The following is a 24863-nucleotide window of genomic DNA, read 5'->3' as shown; positions in this document are numbered from 1 at the left end:
CCTGCTGGATGTTTGGGGTCTCCCTCTCAGGTCCCGTGATGGGAAGGATATAGTCTCTGCGGGATGGGATGGGAAAGGAAGGACCCGAATGCCTGGGTTCCATGTGGAGAAATGGCATGGGGCAGTCCGTGGGGTGATGCAAGAGTGACTGGAGTGGGTGGCTGGGTGGGCAGCAAAGGAGAAACCCACCCCCTCCATCAGCCCCAGATATTGGGCCTTCAGTACCTGGGACAGCACCCAGGAGATACGCAGATTTTAGGCATGCATTTTTGTTACTTGGTGACTGCAGCCATCAAGGGATGAGTTGCTTGTGTAAATAGGACATTGTAGATATCACATGGTGTCAATAAACACCCACCTCCCTTCCCATCCGCTCAAGACCTTTCAGGCCCATCTGAGTGCAGAAAAAGCGATGAGTCTCTGAATGTCGCTCGTTTACCTTTTTTTAAAGCAAGGGTTCTAGTCCTCGTGGAAATGGTGGGAAAATGCAGGTGAGTGTTCCGTGTTGGTTTTTCAAAGGCTAAGTGGAAGAAAGATTAGATTTGGCCCACAGGCTGCCGATAACTCAACCCTGAGTCTATGAGAAAATCTGTCTAATGAGGTTTTGTTCTATTTTCACTTTCATTACAACAGCAATAATACGGGGGCAAGCGGCCAAATAAGATAAAATTACAAATTCTCCCAAACAACTTCTAGGTTCTTCTACAGTCAAGATCATCTCCTTTACGAATTACACATTCTGACCATTTCCGTTGTCAACATTTGGCATAGTGCAAGATCTCACTTCTGTTGAGTGTGGTTAAGCGTCACTCAAAAGGTACTTAAAAAAAACACACCAAAAAAAACCCCTGTATATCCCACAGAACGCGATCCGATTTAATGCTATGCTTTTGGGGCAGAACTTTGTCTTAATTGCCGAAGATTCTAGTCCCCATGGAATCTGGCAGAGAACAACTTGGAAACGGGCCCAGCATTTGTGGGGTGAGGACTGGTGATAAACATATACAAAAGAGAAACTCTTTTGAGATGCTCTTGTGGTCTTCCCATGAAGGGGAGAGCTCATCTGTTTTGGTCAACTTCTGATGTCCTTATTTTGCACCCTTAAAATTTAAAGGAGTGGGGACATTTGCTCAGGAAATCCTTAGCCACGAACAGGATTTACCATTCTCAGCAGCTTGCAAATCAAGCACAGTCCCCCCCCTCCCCAATATTATGACCCAGCAAAAGGGCTATAGAACGAGGCATTGGACACACATCAATGTTTCCCAAGAGGGATGAGGTGTTGGGGGGGGGTGGGAGGAGAGGGGGGGGGAGGGAGCAGCCCCTGCCTCTCATCTTTATGCTGAGCTGTAATTGGGCAGGCCTGCCTCCAGCTGCCTTTCACACCCAAGCCTGCAAGCACACCCCCCCCTTGCACCCCAGTCCAATTGTATCAGTGTCTGTGGCCGTCAGAGAGGCCAAACAATGGGAATAATAATAAGGCACTTCGCCCCCTGTCCAGCAGAAGCACTGAGAGAGGCCACTGGCCAGCAAAGTTAGAAGCCAGCGGAATTGAGGGGTCAGGAAAATTGGGGTGGGAGGGTGGGAGGGTGGAACTAGAAAGCGAGCCATGATCACAGACTAGTGCAAAACATATAGATATATATACAAGTTTAGGCCAAAGACTAATAATTTTTGTTATTTGGGGGGGGGGGGGGTGCTTCGCTGAATTGGAAGAGATCGCCCAAAACTCATACATGGAATTACCTCCTGACCACCCTTTTTCTTAAAAAGTTCCTGCAGAAACTTTTTCCTTTTTTTTTTTTTTTTGGCGTATTTTGTTCAGAAATACAAGTGGAATTTTTCCTATTTTCATGGTTTTACCCACCGCCGTGCTAAATTTTGGGGGATGTCACCGTGGAGCGGCTGGTTGGTCTTGGGGCTGTTTCTGCAAGATTGGGGTAAGTGGGTTTTCAGACATATATGTATCTTCCTTAATTCACTTTGAATCCACCTACCTACATAGCTCTGTATTTGTATGGATAACGAAGTCTTCGCTGGACTTCTGTTTCTCCTCCGTGGTGTGAAATCGAACCATTTTGGGGCGGGGGCAGTGACTCTGGATTTGGGAGAAATCAGTGAGGATGGGGATGGGGTATGTGTTAGAGATTCTGTTGTGTGTCCCCCCTTCCAGCATTCATTGCAAAAACTTCAGCAAATTATTCCCCTGCCTTCCCAAATAGCAGTGCAATCTCAAGTCGCTTTGGGTCTAAATTTAATTTGCGTTTGGCATATTGTCAAATCTTGGATACTTAGGTCTGGGGGAAATCTCAAAGTCCATAAGATTCCCCCTGGTTATAATACCACTCTAGTGAGTTGGGAGAGCTCTATTCATTTGCAAACTGGGGAGAGGGAGACTGGGAGATTGTGGAAACCGACTCTACTACGGCTGAGTTCACAGATCGGTTTGCCAAACCAAGAGTTGATGGACTGACAGTTGTGTGCATGGAGGGATGAGAGGAGAATAGATGATTTTGTGTTTTTCTGTTTTGATATTTCTTCTCTGACGGGACAACTTTCTCAGATTCTGAACGTTCAAATGGGGGGGGGGGGTGAGAGACAGAGGTTTATAAGCATCAATAGAGTGGCAACCCCAGCACAAGAAACAGTTCATTTATCCCCTGCTACGTAAATCAAGCTGTGGATGGACCAGAAATTTGGAAGGAGGGTCTATGGATGGGACGGAGTTATGCCAGTTGCAAAAGGTTTCTTTCTTTTCAAGTCCTAGACAGGGTTGTTTCGCTGTCTTCCAGATGTCCGCTCAAGACAGGACAATTAGAGCTTGAAGCTGTTGGGTTTTTGAAGGGGGCAATAAAGCCGACTGGATTGTTTGGGGGTTGAACAAGGATTCTCTCCCACTGAAAGCTAGATCTCGTGTTTTTTTGGTTGTGCAGCCCATTCACAAATTTGTTTCAGTGCTCTGGAAACTGGGATAGGGTTGATCTGAGTGTTCTCGTCTTGCTTTCGTGGTTCAAAGTCTGGTTGTGTCTCAACTCAGTCCCAGGCACACGGAAACCTCACCCCGTATGAAATTTGTGACCCTACAGTGGATCGTCTCTGGGTACAGGAAGGAGAAGGGTGTTTAACGCAGGTTAATAGAGCTGGCTGGGGAAACAGAGGTCTTCTGGGTTTATTTCTCTGCCTGAGCAGGACTTGGGAGCTCCTACACAGAGATGTTTGTTGGCGGCACATTTTATAGGGCTATCGGTGCAGGCTGTAACTCACGAGAGTTAATGGATCCTAACTCTCTAGTGTGTTTTATTGGGGCGTGCTATGGTGCTATTGTGTTTTTCTTCTTCTTCACGGAAACACTGGAGAAAACGGAAACATCCATTCATATTTTGACCCCCTGTTTCACCCTAAATACACATTTGCTTGTTTGTTTAACCACCACTGCTCTTTTTTAAAAAAGTTGAAGCAGATTTCAAGAGGCAAGGGGAAATTTGCCACAGCTATGGCTGAAATCTCAGGTGTACTTTCTTAAGATCAAGCTCTGCAGAGACTTACCATATATCTGAGCAAGCACCCATATCATTGCACTATACAGCTACCTTCCTGAAAACCCTTATCATTTGCCTCCCACCAATTTGGAAAAATGCTCTGTGTCTAGAAAAGGAGTTTCCAGGCTAAGGTCTGCAGACCATCAGCAGCCCACAAATTTCATTTGAATGGTCCATGGTGTGTCTGTAAAAAACACAATTCAAAATCATCCAGTACCACGTTGCAATTGCTGCAACAGTCGTTAAGTTTATCTGCCAGGACACTAAACCAATTTTAGGTGGTCTGTGGAGGGGTGAAAGTTTGGGAACTGTTAGTCTAGGGCATGAAGAAGAAAATAATATTTCTGGTCAGAAGTGGGTGTAGTTTTGTTTTGTTTTTAAGTACTTTCAAAGGCCTTAAAAATAGATGTCAGTTTGGGGATTTTGAAATGCAAATAAGTTAATTGCAAATTCAAATGTATCCCTATAGTGTTTCATGACTTCCTTGATGTTGTATGTGGGCTGGAACTGGTCTGTGACTGAAATAATAAAATTCGTAAGTTAATGCAGTTCGTTACTGGTCCTTAAAAAGATATTAATGAAGATTGGTTACCAACCCATCTTATCTCATGTATATATGTGCCAAAACCTGCTCCCTTTTTTTCTTCTTTTATCCAAAGTTCCTTAGTGCCCAACAAACCCCCCAAACTGAGCTTTATTTGCAGCTGAAATAATAAGGCACTTATCTGAAATGCTGCACTGCTAAACTTTTAAGTTGACACATATATCTGGAGTCAGCTACTTCCACCACCCACCTAACTCTTAAAACTAACCCACTGTTTGGGTTAGTGATCTGTTTGGCTGTGCAGTATGATGCTTGAAAGAGGCCATCGGTGGAAGTTTGCAAATTCCAAAAGGGTTGCCCCTCGTGAGCCCAACAGGGGGAAAACAAACAGACAAAACAGCCTTGCAGAATCTACAAAACAGATTGCTCTTGTTAGAAGTTTCTGCACACCGTTTGGGAAGGGTGTAGCCTTGCTTTGTGTGCAGAAGGTCCCACGTTCAATCGCAGAGCATCTTCTGGTAGCATCGGAAGAGAGCTGCTAAGTAAGGTGGATAACTACTGAGCTAGATGGACCAGCAATGTAACTCCATATATAAGGCATGCACTCTTATAGCAAAGTTTTTCCAAAGTCATTGTAGCTTGGATATGATCTCAATAAAGCTAGAGTTCAGTGATCTTACACATGATGTGTTTTATTTAATAATAATAATAATAATAATAATAATAATAATAATAATATCTGCAATGGTTTATAGCTAAGACAGATGATGGAAGAGGCAACATTTGGGAATGGTGCATTTTCATGGCGTCAGTTGTGGTGGAAGGGGGGAATGCCCTATCACTAAATCAGTGATGTGGGTACCGGGTTGATTTCAGAATCCTGACATGCTCTTTCAGAGACAACCAAACTCAAATGGGAGCAAGAGGCGGGGAGCAAATTCCTAATCCCCCAGAGGGTGTTGCCCAATATATAATTATTATTATTATTGTTGTTGTTGTTGTTTAGTCGTTTAGTCGTGTCCGACTCTTCGTGACCCCATGGACCAGAGCACGCCAGGCACCTCTGTCCTCCACTACCTCCCGCAGTTTGGTCAAAATAATTATTATTATTAATGTTGATTGCACCAGAATTAGACACACACAAAAACATTGCTTCCGCTTCAGCTTGCACCCTTAAAAAACCACAACACAAAAACAGGGACTGGGCTGGCATTTGAAATACAGCCCCCTGTATTTTGGCAGATGAAGTTAAAGCATGATTTAGAATGAAGGTGATAGTGGAGAGATAATCATGTATAGCATGGTAGTATAGTGGTGGTCAGAAATTCAACGCTGGTTCAAACCACATTTTCCAACCCCTGTTTGTTGTGGGATGTGTGGTGGGGCCCTCACAGGATACATAGGGGCCCCTAAGAGACATGGCAAATTGCCCCCCCCCCCACAATTGCCAATATCTTATGGCAGACGCCGCTGGGAGAGAGAGAGAGAGAGAGAGAGAGAGAGAGAGAGAGAGAGAGAGAGAACAAGGCAAACTCTTATTTAAGTTGCCAAACTTCCCTGGAAAGAGAGAGACAGAGAAAGAGAATTTCCCCAGCTGTTTGGATATACGGTATTATGGGGAATTAGAAGCAGGGGCAGAACATTGACTCCTGGGCTCTTCTTTCATGAGCTCCTAGTACAAAACTGTGTTTCCCAGCCTGACCCTTATTCTAAGTGAACCCCCTTTCTTCCAAGCAGAACTGGGGAATCCCGCAAACTCTAGTTTGCTGAGGGTGCTGGGAACTGTAGCTCTTTGAGGGGCAAGCTACAGCTCCCAGGATTCTTTAGGGTAAGCCTTGTGCTTGAAATAAACAGTGTGTAGGCTGCCCAAGGAGACCTTAGGCTTCCCAGGGTCATGCAGAACTGAGTGCAACGGCCTACCATATTTAGTTTGGTCAGGGCGCTGTGAACTGGGCACGCTACAGTTCCCAGATCCTTAGGGCGTCTGCCTGTGCTCTAAATGCGGGGGGGGGGGTTATGCAGCCCCCCAACTCTGGCCAGCTCACGCCAAGCCTCGCACCCTCTCCTCGTCACAGGCCCGTCGACTCCATTTCACGAATGGTTGCGCCCCGACATCAAGTCCAAAGGCACTCTGCCTGAGGGGACTTAGAAAGGAGGCGAAACCTGGGGGTCGTAACCCCCTTCTTTGGCCCAGCCTGTGGGACAGTGGGTGTGTGACCGGGTGGGGGGCGGCCAGCCTAGGCCCGTGACCGATGGCGGGGCGGAGGCGAGGGTCCGACATGGAGACCCACGTCCATGAGTGATGGGGCAAGTCATGGGAACCTCACCCCGAGCCCGTCACGTGGGCCGGCAGATGGGGCGCGGGGAAGGCGGGGGGCTGCCGAGCAGGGGACGGGACAATAGGGCCTGCCTCGGCCCCTTCTGACCCAGCCCATTGTCCGCCATGCCGGGCCCCCCGCAAAGCCTCTCTCAACAGCCGGGCTATGGGGCCTCCCCGGCCAGCCATGCAGTTGCTAAGGCGGCCTTGAATGGTGGCATCCATCAAGATGTCAAGGGGGGGCTATCCCGTCTCCCCACCTCCCTCGCCCCCCTTTTCTCCACAGAGCCCATTGTCATCGCCCGGAGTTTAACTTTGTGCCGGCCGGCCGGCTGAGCGAGCGGCCCTCCCTCTGAGGGGATTAAAGTCTCTTTATTTATTTTCCCCCACTTCGCACAGCAGTTTCCATCTGTTTGGTTTGGGAGCTTATGGGGTTGGGGGGGAAAGAGAGGGAGGTTGTCTGGGGCGGCCACATGGGCAGCACCCGTGTGTGGACACCCCAGGGATTCTGCGGAGAAGAAGGCCCTCTCCCCTGGGCTGAGCCTGAGGAGGGAACCTGAGGAGAAAGTCCGGCGACTTGACTTTGCTTTTCAGGAATTTTAGGCGCCGCTGCTGAGCTCAGGCCCCAGAAGTGAAGTGAGCTGCTATGAGCCCCCCTGAGATCTTATTATGAGGAAGGGTGGCACAGAAATAAAATAAAATAAAATAAAATAAAATAAAATAAAATAAAATAAAATAAAATAAAATAAAATAAAATAAAATAAAATAAATAAAATAAAATAAAATAAAATAAAATAAAATAAAATAAAATAAAATAAAATAAAATAAAATAAAATAAAATAAAATAAAATAAAATTCTGGTCCTCATGGTGCTGGATAAACGGCTGGCTTAACTTGGAAGCTGACTTATTCTGAGTCAAAGCTTTAGCCCATCTCGCTCAACATTGTCTACACTATCAGTCTACAGTCAGTCTACACTGACTGGCAGCAGCTGTCCTGGGTTTCAGGCAGGGGAAACTTCCAGCCTTAACAGGAGAGGCCAAGGAGTGAACCAGGGACTTGTCTCAGAAGTAGAATCTGACTTTATTTATTTTGTCATGGGTAGACTGTAGTTCAGTGGCAGAGCACGCAGAAGGTTCTGGGTTCAAATCCTGACGTCTCCAGGTAGCAACCCAGCTTGAAAACCTGGAGAGCAGCTGCCAGTCAGTGCACTGAGCTGGCTGGGCCAATGGGCTAACTTTGTGATGAAGTAGCTTCCTTTTGTTCTGGTCAAACCATCCCTTTCTTTGCAAACGTGAGGACCGTGATCTGAATGCATTTTATAGAATCATGGAGTCGTAGAGTTGGAAGGCACCACCGCGATCATCTAGTCCAACCCCCCCCCCCACAATGCAGGAACCCATTGCCCAACATGGGGCTCGAACCCACAACCCTGCGATTAAGAGTCTCGCGCTCTACCTACTGAGGGAAAGGATCATAGCTCAGGGCTAACCCACACGTTTTCCTTGTAGAAAATCCCAGGCATCTCCAGCTAGAAAGACTGGAAAGCCTCTGCCAGTCCGTGTAGGCAACACTGGGCTCAGTAGCCCGATGGTAAAAAACTAATACCAGTGTTCCTTAGTGGTAAAGCACAAGATTTGAAGCTCCTGGGTCCAATCCTGGGCCTCTCTAGTTAGAAAAGGATTTAGAGCTGGGGATTTTTGAACGATCTTTCCGGGCCTGGGACCCTGGGAGAGTCATGGCTAGGCAGGGGAGTTAGAACGGGCCTAGGCAGACCCAGGGTGTGTGTGTGTGATACCTATAAGTCAGCTTTGTTACGCTGCAGGTGTGATGGAGCCCCCATCGCCAACTCACACATGTTTAGAGGGCGCAACGCCTGCTGCCAACCTGTCCCACTGTGTCTGAGGACCCTCCTGCTCATTCGGCTGAGTGGGTCCCCCAAAACTCTGCCTTAAAATCCATGGCGTCTCCACCTCCATCGTTCTGCCCGGACACTGAGGTCCAGCGCCAAGCGCCTTCTGGCGGTTCCCTCATTGCGAGAAGTGAGGTTACAGGGAACCAGACAGAGGGCCTTCTCAGTAGTGGCACCCTCCCTTCAGATGTGAAGGAAATAAGCAGCTACCCTCTCTTTAAAAGACATCTGAAGGCAGCCCAGTTTAGGGAAGTTTTTAATATTTAATGCTGTATTGTTTTTAACACTTGATTGGAAGCCGCCCAGAGTGGCTGGGGAAGCTCAGCCAGATGGGTGGGGTATAAAGAATAAATTATTATTATTATTATTATTATTATTATTATTATTATTATTATTATTGCCTTACAAGCCCTTGCCCACACACCCTCAACCCCTCCAAGTCCGGGACGCAAGCCGACGTGTGGCAGAGCGTGCTGGGAGCGCATCATTTCGGCGTGGTGCCAACCCACCCCTCACCCCAAATCCAACTTCCTTCCTCCTTTTTTGTCCCTTTTTTTGGCAGACACCCCGACTGTCGGAGGGTGTGGCCAGAGATGGAGCTGGCCTTCTTTGGTCTGCGGCCAAAAAACACGGCTTGTGAATGAAATGCCTCATGGATGAGTTGGGCGGGTGGGCGGGTGGGGGGGGAGAGAAGAGGGGGGGACGACCCCCAGTGGGGTGTGGTATGGGCCAGGAAGTGGGGGTGAAAGGAAGCGAGATTAGCCCCTTTGAAGCTATAGAAATCGCCCCACTCAGAAGCCAAGAGGCTCTTAATTGCCCTTGTTCTTCCCCAAGTCCCCAGAGCTAATTTTAGACTCCCGTTCAAGGCTCCTTGGCAGTCAGAGGCAATTTGGGGACATAAGGGGAGGGGGATGCGGGGGGGGTTGGGGGGGAGGGAGAGCAGTGAAGACGGGGTCTTGGCACGAGAATTGCAGGATGAGAAGGAGCAATGTCCTTTGCTTGTTGCTGTTGCATCCTTGCATTGACTCTGGATTATTATTATTATTTAATAATAATTATTGTTGGTTATTAATTATCATTGTTGCTATTTAGTTTACTGCATTTATATCTCACTTTTTCCTCCCTCCAGCTTCCTCTGCTCTTTTTAAAAATCATCTCTTAGTTCAGAACAATGAGGACTAGAATCTTGCTATTGTATTTAAGGGAAGAGGTAGAGCATCTGTTTTGTGTGCAAAAGGTCCCAGGCTCTGTCCTTGCCATCTCTAAGTAGAGCTGGGAATTGTCCCCTCTCCTGAAAACCCGGAGAGCTGCTGTCAGTCAGTGTAGACAATATTGATCTAGATAGACCCAAGAGTCTGAAAGCACGAGGTGTTTTTGTTCTTGCTTGAGTACAGAGAAGTTCTGTTTTTCTCTCAAGGGCAAGAGCTGTAACTCAGTGGCAGAGTGCCTTAAAAAAAAAAAAAGCTTATCATTGATTTTAATTATTTTTCAAAATGTTTCAAATAGCTGTTTTTACTGGTAATTTTATTCTTCATTTTGCAAAGCACTTTGAGGTTTCTTGGGGTTGTTGTTTTTATACAATCAAGCAGTATATAAATTTTGTGGAGACGACCAGTTAAATTCTTCTGAGGAGCAAACACTTTTCTGTCAGAATGCCTGGTTTTAAACAATTGTCTTAACCGTGCAGTGTATTTTGTTGTCGGTAATGGCTTTGGCAAACGAATAAATAATACTTGTATTCGTTTTCTTCTTCTTTTTTTGTAAATTTCTTTCAGGTTTTGCTTAGGGTTTTCTGTTTTCCGATCAAGCGGTATACAAGTTTTATTTATTTCATAAAACGTGTATGCCACTTGGTTTTAAAGAAAGCAAAATGAAACCCAACAACCCTCAAAGCAAATTTTATGAAATAAATAAATAAGTAAAATACCATGTTGCTTAACAAACAAACAAACAAACAAACAACCACCATGGATGGTGGAGTCTGGCTTGCCAGGCCTGTAAATCTTATTCTTTCTCACAGGCCTGGCCTACCCTTCAGAGCTGGCGTTCCTCTTGGAGCCCAGTGACGTGATCGCCATCCGAGATCGCCCGCTCCTCTTGCACTGCCAAGTGGAAGGTGAGGCGCCCATCGCCATCACCTGGTACCGGAACGGGGCGGCCCTCTCCAACGACAGCCATGCCGCCATCTTGTCCAATGGCTCCCTGCGGCTGGAAAGCGTGCACCGGCGGCCCCGGGGAGGCGGAGCGGCGGACGCCAACGCCACGAGCGACTCCAGCGCCGGAGAGTACAGCTGCACTGCCCAGAACCGCTACGGCCTGCTGGTCAGCCGCAAAGCCCGAGTGCAAATTGCGAGTGAGTTTGGGCCGGCCAAGATGGCCGCCGTTTGGCGCTATCTTCTGTGGGTTCACAAAGGGTGCAGTGGGTGGGCTGGGAGCATCGCTGGATTTAGGGTGGTGCAGGAAGTTATCCCACAACGGGCGAGGAAGCCAAGGGGGCTCCAAACCGAGAAGATCCATCATGGAGAAGAGCCATTCGGTGGTGCCAAATTTGTGCCAAGCCGAGAGGGTCCAAAATGGAGAAGTTCCATAATTGGGAAGATCCGTTTTGGGAGGGTGCCAAATTTTGGCCTTGCGCAGGGTACCATATTACGAAAAATTTACCCAAGTCCACCCCTGGTGGGAGTGTTTTCTTGTTTTGTTTCCATGCTTTTTATTAACTCTGTAATTTATACTTTGGGGTGGAGGCGCTCAGGCCTGAGGGAGGGCATATTCAGCTCTCCAGACCTTTCTGTCTGGCCCTCAGAAATCTCCTCAGGCAGAAGGAACTGGGTTCAATCTTCAGCATCTCCAGGTAAGGCTGGGAGAGACCTCCTGGAGAGTCACTGCCACTCAGTGTAGGCCAGGCTTCCTTAACCTCAGCCCTCCAGATGTTTTAAGAATACAATTCCCATCATCCCTGACCACTGGTCCTGCTAGCTAGGGATCATGGGAGTTGTAGGCCAAAACATCTGGAGGGCCGAGGCTGAGGAAGCCTGGTGTAGACAATACAGTACTGAACTAGATGGACAAATGGTCTGACTCCATATGAGGCAGCTCCCTCTGTTCCAACTGTCTTGCTGACCATTATTACTCTTCTCCCACCAATCCAAGTTTGGATTGTAACGTCCTTGGGTCTCGGATCTCTTCCTCCATCTCTTACACCACACGGACTGTAATGTCCTTGGGGCAGAGGCTTCTGCTCCCAAAAGTGCCATGCATGCTGACGGTTCTACTTACAGCTGTACCTTGGTTCTCAAACATAATCCGTTCCGGAAGTCTGTTCTGTGGGATGTAAAACTTATAGCAGTCAAGTACAACATTCCTACAGTGGGCATGTTAGGAGATGTTTTGTCCCACTCAGGAGAAGACTTCCTGTTTCCTCGTGAGCTGGGACAGACTTCCACTGCATGTGACTTGAAGAGGGTATTCTGTGTTGCACTAGCATGGAGGAGCACATGGCCTCCATGTTCTGATAGGTGTGTGTTCTCCATTTTGTATCATGCTGTGTGTTTGGAGAAGTGACTGCTTAGTCGCAGTCACTTGTTGGGACTAACTCCTTTATGGAATAATTGTTATGTAACCTAAGCCCGCCTTCAGGGATATGCCTATGAACCTGAATGAATCTGTGAGTAAACTACTTTTATATTAACATTAATCAGATTCTTGTGTTTATTCTTTTTAAGAGGGATTAGAAGGGATTTTACCAGGAAGGGATCTGTAATAGTAAGACTCAGATGAGTCAGGAACAAGCTGATCGCTGCATAATTTAAAGAGGGGGATGTTTGAAATTCTGCTGGAATATGGAACTTGCTAGCACAAGCTAGGAAGGATATCATTCAATAATATATCCTCTCCTGCCTCCCTAATCATCCCCACACCTTCGACTTCCAAAAACGTTCAATAGCCAAGGCGCGGCTTCCGATTGGCTGTGGGAGTTTCCTGCGCTCAGTCGGAAGCTGTGGAAAGTCACGTAGGATATTTGGCTTCCGAAAAACGTTCGCAAACCAGAACACTCACTTCCGGGTTTACCACATTTGGGAGCCAAAATATACAAGTACCAAGGATTCGACTGTAGATGATGCCGGCGACATCACTGGGGGGAGCTCCGCACGCGTCTTGGGGGTGGCGGTGGTGATCGCGCCCTGTTTCTCCCCACAGCTCTGTCCAAATTCCACATGCACCCAGAATCCATGGCTGTAGAAGAGGGAGGCGTCGCCCGGTTCCAGTGCTTCATCCAGGGCGTCCCTGAAGCCACGATAACCTGGGAGCGCAACCGCACAGCCCTGCTGACGGATGACTACCGGTGAGCTCTTGAATGAGCCTGGGGTGCTGGTGGTACGGTTGGAGGGGACTGGTGCGCTTGTGTGTTACGGATTTGGTTTGTGGTGAGTGAGCTTAAGGCGAGGGAAGGAAGCGTCCCAGGAATCAGCAATAACCAACAAGGCAGGACTTTGGAAGGGAGCGACGTCCCAGCTAAAGAAGACTGGCAACTCAAGTTGATAGAATAGGCACAACTTGCAGGTTTAACATACAGCATAAGAGAGCAAGAAGAACATACCGTATTTTTCCGTGTATAAGACTAGGTTTCCCCCCTTAAAAATAATGTCAAAAATTAGGGGGCGTCTTATAGACGGATACATCTCCCCTCATTTTCTTAAATCTGAGTCCCCCCAAATAGGGGGCATCTTATACATGGGGGTGTCTTATAGACAGAAAAATACGGTACGTTTACAGCAGATTGGAAAACGTTTATTGAGTACATGGGAAATGGCGCCGTACAGCTGAAAACGCCGGCAGCCAGTGTGGTGTAGTGGTTAAGAGCGGTAGACTCGTAATCTGGTGAACCAGGTTCTCTTCCCCACTCCTCCACATGCAGCTGCTGGGTGGCCTTGGGCCAGTCACACTTCTCTGAAGTCTCTCAGCCCCACTCACCTCACAGAGCGTTTGTTGTGGGGAAGGAAGGGAAAGGAGAATGTTAGCCGCTTTGAGACTCCTTAAGATAGTGATAAAGCAGGATATCAAATCCAAACTCTTCTTCTTCTCTTAAGATAAATTCAACAGAGTAAATAATTCTTGATGGGTATAAGGGTGGAAAATTGATTTGAATGTTTATAACAAAATATGCAGATGGATGTAAGATATGTAAAATGGAAAGAGAAGAAGGGAAGTCATTGGATAGTTTAAAGTTTGTAAAATGTTGGTTTGAAATTGTGAAACAGAAAATGTAATGAAAATTTATACACACACACACACACACACACACACACACCAAGGCAGGACTTTGGGGCAAAGTCCTGGGCCTCACTCAGCTGCCGGTCACTTAGCAGAGTTGGTGGATTTGTCCTGTTTCCCTTCTCCCTTCCATTTTTCCCTATCCACGTTATCCGTTTCACTGGTCATCATAAGCCATCTCCAAGTCCCAAAGGCTGCAGCCTTCCTTCAAAGGGGATTCACTCTACCCACTGGCCCAGCGGAGGCGGGAGACCCACTTCCGACCTCTTCTCTGTTTCATTCTCTCTCTTCCTGATTCCGCCAGGTACACGCTGCTCCCCACCGGGATCCTTCAGATCACGGGCGTGCGGCGTTCCGACGTGGGCACCTACCGCTGTGTGGCCAGCAACATCGCCAACACCCGTTACAGCCAGGAAGCCATGCTGAGCATTAGCGGTGAGAATCAGCCAAGGGCCCCATCCAGCCCTCTGCAATGCAGGACCCACAGCTGAATCACATCTGAGATTCCTTTGCACTGAATGGGGTTGGACTAGATGACCGTAGGGGTCCCTTCGAACTCTAAGATTCTATGATTCTATGAAGTTCTACATAGAACTGCTATGTAGAACCCTATATTGGGCATGTGTGTTATCTTGGGTGGGCCTACTCTGAGCAGGGCTAAGAATGGATACAAATAACACAGAACGATGCCTTGCATTAGGAAAAACGGCAAAGAAAAAAATATATGTGTCCATCAGGAGAAATGCACGCTAAAATACTGAGAATATTTTTTTTTGTGAGGGCTTAGAAAAGAAATTGGGATGTGGGTGGCGCTGTGGGTAAAAGCCTCAGCGCCTAGGGCTTGCTGATCGAAAGGTCGGCAGTTCGAATCCCCGCGGCGGGGTGCGCTCCCGTTGTTTGTTCCCAGCGCCTGCTAACCTAGCAGTTCGAAAGCACCCCCGGGTGCAAGTAGATAAATAGGGACCGCTTACTGGCGGGAAGGTAAACGGCGTTTCCGTGTGCGGCTCTGGCTCGCCAGAGCAGCGATGTCACGCTGGCCACGTGACCCGGAAGTGTCTCCGGACAGCGCTGGCCCCCGGCCTCTTGAGTGAGATGGGCGCACAGCCCCAGAGTCTGTCAAGACTGGCCCGTACGGGCATGGGTACCTTTACCTTTAGAAAAGAAATTTGCATGCTGATGTGGAGAACTGAACTGAACTCTGGGGAAATGAGAAGCCAAAATGGACAGACAGCATTAATTAAAGAAAGGTCCGAGTTGCCAGTCCCTATGGCTGAATCAAGGAAAAACGAGGAACTGAAGGAAACTGTAATTTGCAGATTAGTAAGAGCTGCCTCTTTCAGATGCTAAGATCGGATTGCTTTCTGTGCCTCTGGAAATGATGGGCTCAGAAGTTCAGGGGGACGAGGCACCCACCTCATTTTTCCTCCATTCTCTCTCACCAGTCTCAGTGGCCAAGCTCTACAAGGAGCCGGTCATCCTCTCCGGCCCACAGAACCTGACCATCACGGTGCATCAGACGGCCATCTTGGAATGCATCGCTACTGGCAACCCTCGGCCGATCGTGTCTTGGAGTCGCTTGGGTGAGTGGGGATATTGAGAGAGAGAGATCATATGTGTGTAACCAGACCTCATGCCATTATGGAGGGAAGCTTTCTTTGGAGGTCCATGTTTGCGTGATATTGGCACACTTGCCGTCCCTGCAAATCTTACCATCTTGCCTTCTCTCTCCTCACAGATGGACGTTCCATTGGCGTCGAAGGGATCCAGGTCCTGGGAACTGGGAACCTCATGATCTCAGACGTGTCTGTGAAGCACGCCGGAGTTTACGTCTGCGCCGCCAACCGGCCTGGCACCAGGGTTCGCCGTACGGCACAGGGCATCCTCATGGTTCAAGGTGAGTGTGGGCCTCAGCGGACCAGGGTGGTGTTGTTTGGCTAGAGTACTCGGCCTGCGTTGCATTCCTTGTCCTTTCTGCCATCGGTGGGGAGAGTGTCGGGCGGTGTGCGGCGTTCTGCGTGGAGCAGAAATTAAAGGGAAGCATATTTGGAGCATGTGCAAAGCGTATACCCTTTTCTCAACACACCTAGTTTGTCCAGAACCAGTGCAGTGCACTGATTAAAGTGCCAGACTAGCACTTAGGTTAAAATCCCCACTGAGGATTACAGTGGTACCTTGGGTTAAGTACTTAATTCATTCCAGAGGTCCGTTCTTAACCTGAAACTGTTCTTAACCTGAGGTACCACTTTAGCTAATGGGGCCTCCTGCTGCCGCCGGAGCACGATTTGTGTTCTCATCCTGAAGCAAAGTTCTTAACCCGAGGTAATATTTATGGGTTAGCGGAGTCTGTAACCTGAAGCGTCTGTAACCTGAAGCATCTGTAACCCAAGGTACCACTGTATTATTATTATTATTATTATTATTATTATTATTATTATTATTAAAAAATAAGTAACATGCCCACCTCAAAGTGATGTGAAGATATGGAAATATTGCAACTGTTTGGGAAAAAATGATAAAACGAGAGAAAGTGAAATTGGCAGCTTTCTTTTTTATATATAAAAAACCCCCAAGTTTCTAGTCCCTATGGCAGAATTGAAAGCATGTGGGTTATGCCTGGTGGACGAATCCAGAAAACCAGCAGACATCCGATTAGACACTAATTGGACTAGAATGGATATGCAGGATCCAAACCTTCCTTGTCATGCTTATTTTAATAGCCCAGGTAGATGGGAAACAGAAGTTCCATGTTCAGGTATAGCCTGCCTCTGAACGCCAGATCCCAGGGAGAGCTGTTGCCATTGTGCTTGTGGACTATCGGGCTGCACCCTGACGGAATCAGGATACTGGGGATAGCGGGATTGTTTCGGTTTAACCCCTCAAGGCTCTTCGCCTATGTGAGCGTCAGGGGCAAGAGGTTTCACCCTCCCCTTGGGATTTTGCAACAGACAAGCCTTCACCCCCCCAAAACCCTAACGCTGATTAATCTCCCCCCCCCCCCAGTAATCACCACCATCAATGTCAACACAAGCCATCAAGAGGGGTGAAGCGGTTTCGTTGGAGCCTCATAAATGTTTTACTGGGGTTCTGAATCTGTCGGCCGGTGACCTGACCCGCCACCATGTTTTTGCCTATGAAAAATCCCCGATTACGCTGGTAAAACATCTCTGAGTCCGTAAGGCCTCCTAAGTCCGGCTACAAACCCCCTTGACCTTTGCCTCCCGGACACAAAGTCCTGGACGCCTCACCATGAACAGCTCTGCTCCTCAATTTTCTGCTCGACAGAAATTGCAATGTCCCCTTGTCTTGGCTCTCTCTCTCTTCAAGGTGTTTTGTCCCCGATATCAGTTTCATTTCAGAACATCTCGCTGCCCCCTCTCCTTGCCTCTCTCTCCCCCCTCCCGCCCCACCGCTTTCTCATCTCAAGGGTTGATGAGAGGCAGGATCGAACCTGCCCCCAGAGCGGCCATCGATTCTGGGCCGTGGCTCAGATAAAGAGATGTGGGGTCGATTCCATGACCCATGCGCTGAGGACAAAAGGGCCTGGGGGTGATTGATGGGAGCAAAAAAACCCCCACCAAAACAGCCACCCCACAACCCTGTCAGGAGAACGGCGTCGGCCAAATGGACCCCTTGCGGTGGCGGTGAATTCGGAATTGGCAGGGCTCCGTTTCCATACAAAGGTGTGTGTGTGTGTGTGTGTGTGTGTGTGTGTGTGTGTGTGTGAAGAAAGCAGTGGTCTGTGTAGGGGAGTCAAGGGGTACAGGAACGCCCCTTAAGCCTTCCTCTACGCCCCTCCAGCGCATGAGCTGTGGCTCTTTGAGGGTCCGCAGGAGAGGTCAAGGGTGCGACGAGAAGGTGGGCGAAGATGGAGTCTCCAAGGTTTGGCCGGCACGTCCCAGCTGGGAATGGCACACTTGACTTTGCGGGGTGAAAGGGCAGAGGTCATGACCCCCTCGTCCACACACACACACACACACACACACACACACACACACACACACAGCTGCCAGATCCCCTTCGATTTCTTCTGTCTCGGATGAAACATGAATGTGGACTTGGAGCCGAAAGTGGAAAATAGGAGGATCAGTCCATTGTTAAGAAGCAAAGAGGTGTTCGGCGTGGGGGTCGGCCCCCTAAGCTATCAGAAGTGTTCAGGTGCAGAATGGGCTGGCTTAGAGGCCCGCTGCCTAGATTAAAAAGGGGGTGGGGGGAGTCAGGCTGTTGGGACAGTGGGTCCCTCTCCCAGTGTGGCGCAGTGGTTAGAGCGTCGGATTAGGACCTGGGTGAGATCAGGGTTCGAATCCCTGCTATGCCATGTAGCTGCCCTTGAGCTCTTCGGAGGAAAAGGTGCCATAGAAATGCAATGAATAGAATTAAAAACGATATATTGCGGAGATGAAAGGAACATTAGGAAGGTGACTTAGAGTATGTCAGGCTATTTATTCACCTACAGAAAACCACAACACATAGCCATTGCTGTTTCTACTTTTTATATTGTAATAATCAAACTATTAATATGTAACATCATTAATTACCTAAATTATACCAATAGAAACAGCCATGGCAAATGGCTAGGTCAACACACACTACAACCGCCTCATTACGTAAATCATGTTCAGAATACCACAACACACACAAAACATATTAATAGTAATATGATATGTTATTGCCACCAGGAACTGTGCTTTGCAATTTTTGGATATGACAATTACAGTTTTATTATATATATTATATATGTTACTTTACAGCCAGTTACATGTGTGTTGTGGTATTCGGAACATGATTTATGTATTGTGGTATTGACCTATTTATTCACCTAGGCTAGTATTGCTTGCTCAGACTGGCAGCATCCATCTAGCCGCTCAGGTTATAAAGGTTCTTCGCCATTGCCTGCCTGCTTCTAACCACGGATGCCAGAGACTGAAACTTCTGCATGCATAGCAGGTGTTCTGTGGCATTGGGAACAGAGGAAGCCACTTTGGCCTGAGTCAGGATCTTGACCCAGCTAGCTCACCGTTGTCCTCACTGGCCGGCAGCCCAGGGTTTCAGGGAAGGGATGACTCTCAGGCCTTCCTGGAGAAGCTGGGGACTGAACCTTCTGCAGGCAAAGCAGGTTCTCTCCCACCCAGCTGCAACCCTTCCCTTAAAAAAGAATGCAAGGTTCTAGACCTCAAGCTTTTGAACAAAGGCCAGTGGCTCTCCAGGTTTTCAGGTGTGGGACAGCTCCTAGCCTTACTTGGAGAACGTGGGTCCTCTGCCTGGAAGGCAGGTGCTGTATTCCTGAGCGATGGCGAGGGGGCTATCCAGAAAGACTGGGGGGGGGATGTCTCCATGTCCCTTCAGATTCCTTTTAAATTCCCTGCTTGCTGACCTCCTGTTATCTCCCATCTCTGCCCAGAGCAAGGGTCCGAGCGAGCATATGTTTTGGGGCGTGTGATAGGGAGCGCAGATTCCTCTGGCGCATTCTATGGGGCGCAGGGAAAGGGCAGAGTTCGCTCTCTCGCCCCCCTCCATTGCCATGCCAGCCCCGTCTGGACGACAAAGCCATTTTCAAGTGAGGGGCCGCCTCTCCTCTCCTTTGTTTGGGGGGCGAGGCGGGGAGGGGGCCGATGTGCATTTCCCAGCCCTTTGGCGAGCTAATGAGATGCGGCCCGTCTCGCAAGCTTAAAGCTTCTTTTCTGGAGGGTGTCAGGCCTTTCAATGTGACATCTGCCTCCGAGGCCGCTCCCACGCTGCGGCCAGGGGTGGGGGTGTTGAGAGGGGCTCCTCTCGGCTGTGGCGCAGCTGGGGGACCAGGACCGATCCATGGATCTGCGGTGCCTGAGCCCGATTCCTTCCGCAGCCGGCCTGCCCCTCAAAGAGAGATTTAGATGTCTTTCGAAAATGGCTCCAAAAAGTCCAGTTCAAAACTTAAAGGAGGCCACATCCTATGCCTTAGAGCCGTATCATATTGCCTTAAAATTTGTGGCTTTCCCTCTGAGAATATTGGGATCTGGAGTTTGCTGTTGTTGTTTAGTCGTTTAGTCATGTCCGACTCTTCGTGACCCCCTGGACCAGAGCACGCCAGGCACTCCTGTCTTCCACTGCCTCCTGCAGTTTGGTCAAACTCATGTTTGTGGCTTCGAGAACACTATCCAACCATCTTGTCCTCTGTCGTCCCCTTCTCCTTGCGCCCTCCATCTTTCCCAACATCAGGGTCTTTTCCAGGGAGTCTTCTCTTCTCATGAGGTGGCCAAAGTCTTGGAGCCTCAGCTTCAGGATCTGTCCTTCCAGTGAGCACTCAGGGCTGATTGAGCTACAATTCCCAGTGTGGTTTAGCACCCCAGGGAACTCTGGGTATTGGAGGGGAAGAGGGGGTCTCTTAACAACTCCCCTTAGCAAACTGCACTTAAAGCATCATCATACACGGAGCCTCCAAGTGCCCCTATTTTCCAGGGACATCCTTGATTTAGAGAAACCGTCCCGGTTTCTGATTTGATCCTGGAATGTCCTAAAATGATGGAGGGTATGGAGTTATCCGATCCCCTGAACCATCTGAAGATAATCCTGTATACAGTGGTACCTCGGGTTAAGAACTTAATTCGTTCTGGAGGTCTGTTCTTAACCTGAAACTGTTCTTAACCTGAAGCACCACTTTAGCTAATGGGGCGTTCCGCTGCCGCCGCGCAATTTCTGTTCTCATCCTGAAGCAAAGTTCTTCTCCAGAGGTACTATTTCTGGGTTAGTGGAGTCTGTAACCTGAAGCGTCTGTAACCTGAAGCACGCACACACACACAAAAAAAGAAGATGATTTAGGACGAGTTGCATTCGCTTAACACAATGATTTCTTTTTGTTTCTTAGCAAAGGAGAACCAGGAAAGCATTTTGGTGGATCCAGGGAAGGGGGGAGGAGGGTCCGAAACTGAGAACGATGTGGGAAATCTAATAAGTGAGGGGTTTCTTTTTTTTTTATTGCCCATTGCAGAGAGCTGTTTTGCTCATGTGTATGTGTATATGTATATATGTGTGTGTGTGTGTGTGTGTGTGTGTGACTGTGTGTGACTCCCTCTTCTTTGAAAACTTTTTTAAAAAAAAAACGTGAACCGTACGAAATTTCCAGGGCCTCGTCTCTGTGCAATTTGTGTGCATGCCGCATAATGCAGGATTTGCAAAGAGAGAGAGAGAGAGAGAGAGTTCGTGCGTCTGGCAGGGTTGAGTGGATTTGTAATTGTGTCTAGCGGGAACTCTGCCCCACCCCTCCCCCCACCCCCTGGGGCGGGGGGGGGGGGAGGAGGGAGGTGACCCCGGCAACCAGATCCTGAGGGAGAGAGAGGCTGCGAAATGGGCAATGGACATTATTTTTGGCACATCTGAGTCCTCGGAGCCGGAAGAGAAGGGAGCAGGGGAAAGGCAGATTCAGAAAGGGTGACGAGAAACTGTGGCGTTGGTGCACAGAGCGCCATGCGGGTGTGGATGCGCCGAGAGGAGAGACGCAAGGTGTGCACACGCAATTCCATGCGTGTTTATGCATGCACATGACTCCAAACCCCCCTCTATTTTTTTTTTTTTGCATTTATGTCCCACACATTTTTCTCTAAGGAGCCTCATGCAAAGCAGATGTTTGGCTGCTGGGCTACAGCCCCTCCAAAGTAGGAGATTATACCAAGTCACAACTAGCTCAGTGGTGACTGGTTTCGGGCAAAGGGTCCTTCCAAGGGGGTCCTACCCAAATTAACCCCAGGGACCAGTGCCTGAGCTAAACAAGCTATAGCTTAGGGCCCCACTCTCTTGGCCCCCCCCAAAAAAAAATTTAAAGGGAAAAAAACACCTGGATGTACATTTCCAAAATATAACATAAAAAACAAATAAAATAAAACCTACATACAGCAGCAGTGTTTTGTGTTGTGTAGGTTCCCATGATGTAAGTCATGCGTAGGCAAACTAAGGCCCGGGGGCCGGATCCGGCTCAATCGCCTTCTAAATCCGGCCCGCGGACGGTCCGGGAATCAGCGTGTTTTTACATGAGTAGAACGTGTCCTTTTAATTAAAATCTCTGGGTTATTTGTGGGGCATAGGAATTCATTCATTCCCCCCCAATATAGTCCAGCCCCCCACAAGCACTGAGGGACAGTGGACTGGCCCCCTGCTGAAAAAGTTTGCTGACCCCTAATGTAAGTCATGGGCCTCGCCTGCTAGCCTGCTCCCTAAAATATCACAGGTTTGCTCCTTTCTATATATAGGGTGCCTACATTCTGCATGGACTGGTTGCAGGGCAACATGCGCAAACGACTTTAGAAAACTATTGTTCTTGTTGTTTAGTCGTTCAGTCGTGTCCGACTCTTCGTGACCCCATGGACCAGAGCACGCCAGGCACCTCTGTCCTCCACTACCTCCCGCAGTTTGGTCAAACTCATGCTGGTAACCTCGAAAACACTATCCAACCATCTCGTCCTCTGTCGCCCCCTTCTCCTTGTGCCCTCCATCTTTCCCAGCACCAGTGTCTTCTCCAGGGAGTCTTCTCTTCTCATGAGGTGGCCAAAGTCTTGGAGCCTCAGCTTCACGATCTGTCCTTCCAGTGAGCACTCAGGGCTGATTCAGAATGGAGAGGTTTGATCTTCTTGCAGTCCATGGGACTCTCAAGAGTCTCCTCCAGCACCATAATTCAAAAGCATCAATTCTTCGGCGATCAGCCTTCTTTATGGTCCAGCTCTCACTTCCATACATCACTACTGGGAAAACCATGGCTTTAACTATACGGACCTTTGTTGGCAAGGTGACGTCTCTACTTCTATTAGGTATTAGGTATTAGATACCTATTAGGTCCATACATTACCATGTAGCATATATTCAGCACAAAAAACAGACAATTTGTTGTTGACGAAGGACAGCTGGACAGATAAAGGGCCCCATTACCTTCAGTAGCCAAGGGCCTCATCAAACCTAAATCCAGCCCTGCAGAGGACCTTTCTGCATACAAAGCAAAATCTCTGAGCTTGGGCGCTTCGACCCTGGCCACTCTCCTCTGAACATTTATGGGTGGATAGACAGATCCAATAAATTAGATAAGGCAGATCAAGCAGGGCAGAGAGGTCTTCATTTAGTTTAGAGAAGGATGATACTCTTCTCGTGTTCTTATGCCCTTAGGGTTGCTTTTTTCAAAGCAGCCATTGCCGGTAATATTCCTAAGATGTTGGCTTGGTACCAGGACTAAACTTCCCTTCCTGCCCTCCTCTCCACCTCAGCCCCGCCGGAGTTTGTGCAATGGCCCCAATCCGTCTCCAAGCCCCCCGGCGGCAGTGCCATTTTCACCTGCGTGGCCCAAGGTGTGCCGGAACCCCACCTGATCTGGCTGAAGAACGGCAAGGTCCTGGCGCCCGGCGAGAACATCAAGCTGACGCACAACAACAGGTGAGACCGGGAACGTCCTCAGGGAACACACTTAGAAAGGATTAAGCCAGGGCTGGGCAGTGGTGGCAGCCGGTGCCCTGTGGGGTCTGGTGGGACGGAAGGCAGGGAGCCCAGCAGTAGGGGGCGCTAGAGCCAACCGGAGGAGAGTCAAGTAATTCTAGTTTTGTCCACATCCTCCTTCCTGCTGAAGGAGCCCTATGTAGAGGGATGGGGATGTGTGTCTGTGTCTGTGTGTATTCAGGAAACACAGGATGGGTGTAACTTTCCAAAGGCTGGAGGAAGAGAGAGATGCAGAGAGAGACAGACAGACAGAGAACATTTCTCAGCCATTAAGAACTCTTTATCTCCCTTTTCTCCATCAGTTTGTTAAACAACGCAGATGGCGAATTCCATCCAAATATGATTTCATCTGCTGCTGTTTTTGATTATATGAGTTTCTGATCCACTCCGTGTGTCTTATCTTGGAATACTGCCATGTTGCCTTTGTTGTACAGGCTTCTTTTAATATTTTTTCTTTCTGTCTTTCATCTCCTTACCTTATACCTGACCATGCTCTACTTTCCCCCCTGTTGAATTGTTGGAATACTCTGTTAGTCTTGTTGTATACTTAGTAAAATAATAAAACATTTTTTAAAAAATCCTGGAAGCATAGGACGGTCGCAGCATTCCATTATTATTATTATTATTATTATTATTATTATTATTATTATTAATAATAATTTTCCATTTTATCCATTTCAATAATTTTCCAATCATTTTAACATTTCGAAACCTGACTTCCTTCCCCCCTCTTTCTGTGGTTCCTTAAATTTATTTTTTTTGTATTCTGCATATTCCAAATTACTCATTTATTCATTTGGGGACATTTACCTCCCTTTTCTCTGTCACTGACTGTCAGGCTACAAAAAATAATAATTCAAAATTCTGTGCCATGTTCGCAACAGTCAAGGAAGACGAGTTCCTTAAGAGTGGTTAAAGCCTGCACCTGCCGAACCAGGTGTTTTCAAAATGAAAATCAGCACATTTGTGCCTTTTTCTAAACTAAAGAGAAGACTTTCCACCTCTTCTGCCACAACACCTTCTGTCTTTGTCTTGCTGATGCCTCTTTCCCCTCAAAAAACCCCTTTCCATAGCACCTTGATGATCCAGCGGATTACCTCAGCGGACGAAGCCATCTACCAGTGCATTGCGGAAAACAGCGCAGGGACCAACCAGGCCAGCGCCCGGCTAGCCGTGGCCCTGTCCAAGGAGCTCCCCAGCTCCCCAGAAGGGGTCCAGGCCACTGCCCTCTCCACCACCTCCATCCAGGTGTCTTGGCTGGAGCCCCCCATGGAAGTGACAGAGGCCATAATCGGTTACGTGCTGCACATCCGCAAGGCGGGAGGTGAGTGGTGAGCCTCACCCCAAATTCCCACCCAAGGTTCACTTTCCAGGCGTAGGTTTGGTGGACTACGTACACCAGGGATGGTGCCGCAGCAAAAGATTTCGTTTTCTTCCAAATGCGGAAGGCAGATTGTAACGGTGCCAGATCAGAGCGGGCGGTTGGGTAGCTATGGTGTCAGTAAGTTGTGTGAGGGGGGTCTTTGCAGGAATACTCTTACATGAATAGCCCCAATGGTTAAGAATGGAACTTCCGTTGCTGGGGATAAGCCCTCAGGGAAGGTTGTTGATGTCGCGCCCGTCCTGTGGGCTTCCTGAAGGCACCTGATTGGATGCTTTGGGGGAACAGGATGATGGGCAAGCCGGGAGGTCCCATCCAAAAAAACGTAGAATTGCCGATTGACCTCTCTTCCTCCTCGCACCTCCCACAGAGTCCGACAGCCGGGAGCTCCAGGAGGCCGTTAGCAAGACCACCTTCCAGCACATCTTCACCAACCTGGAGCCCTCGACAAC

The 24863-nt window shown here is 48.4% G+C and overlaps 1 protein-coding gene across 1 annotated transcript in view; it reads left to right on the top strand.

Annotated features, from left to right (window-relative positions):
* Positions 1-1569: 1569 nt before the first annotated feature.
* LOC114586180 (immunoglobulin superfamily DCC subclass member 3-like) overlaps positions 1570-24863 on the top strand; it is a 38109-nt gene continuing 14815 nt past the window's right edge. Inside the window, exons 1-9 of the mRNA XM_077920199.1 lie at positions 1570-1940; positions 10333-10665; positions 12510-12654; positions 13888-14018; positions 15026-15163; positions 15319-15477; positions 22805-22970; positions 24104-24354; positions 24782-24863. The exon at positions 24782-24863 is cut by the window's right edge and continues 2 nt beyond it. Of these exons, the coding sequence (XP_077776325.1) occupies positions 1889-1940; positions 10333-10665; positions 12510-12654; positions 13888-14018; positions 15026-15163; positions 15319-15477; positions 22805-22970; positions 24104-24354; positions 24782-24863 (1457 nt within the window). The 5' untranslated portion in view covers positions 1570-1888. The remainder of the gene's footprint in view (positions 1941-10332; positions 10666-12509; positions 12655-13887; positions 14019-15025; positions 15164-15318; positions 15478-22804; positions 22971-24103; positions 24355-24781) is intronic.

The sequence above is a fragment of the Podarcis muralis genome, chromosome 16, assembly GCF_964188315.1.
Source record: "Podarcis muralis chromosome 16, rPodMur119.hap1.1, whole genome shotgun sequence".
NCBI classification, from domain to species: domain Eukaryota; kingdom Metazoa; phylum Chordata; class Lepidosauria; order Squamata; family Lacertidae; genus Podarcis; species Podarcis muralis.
Note: the sequence above shows the minus strand (reverse complement) of the source record. Positions and strands in the feature narration are given on the sequence as shown.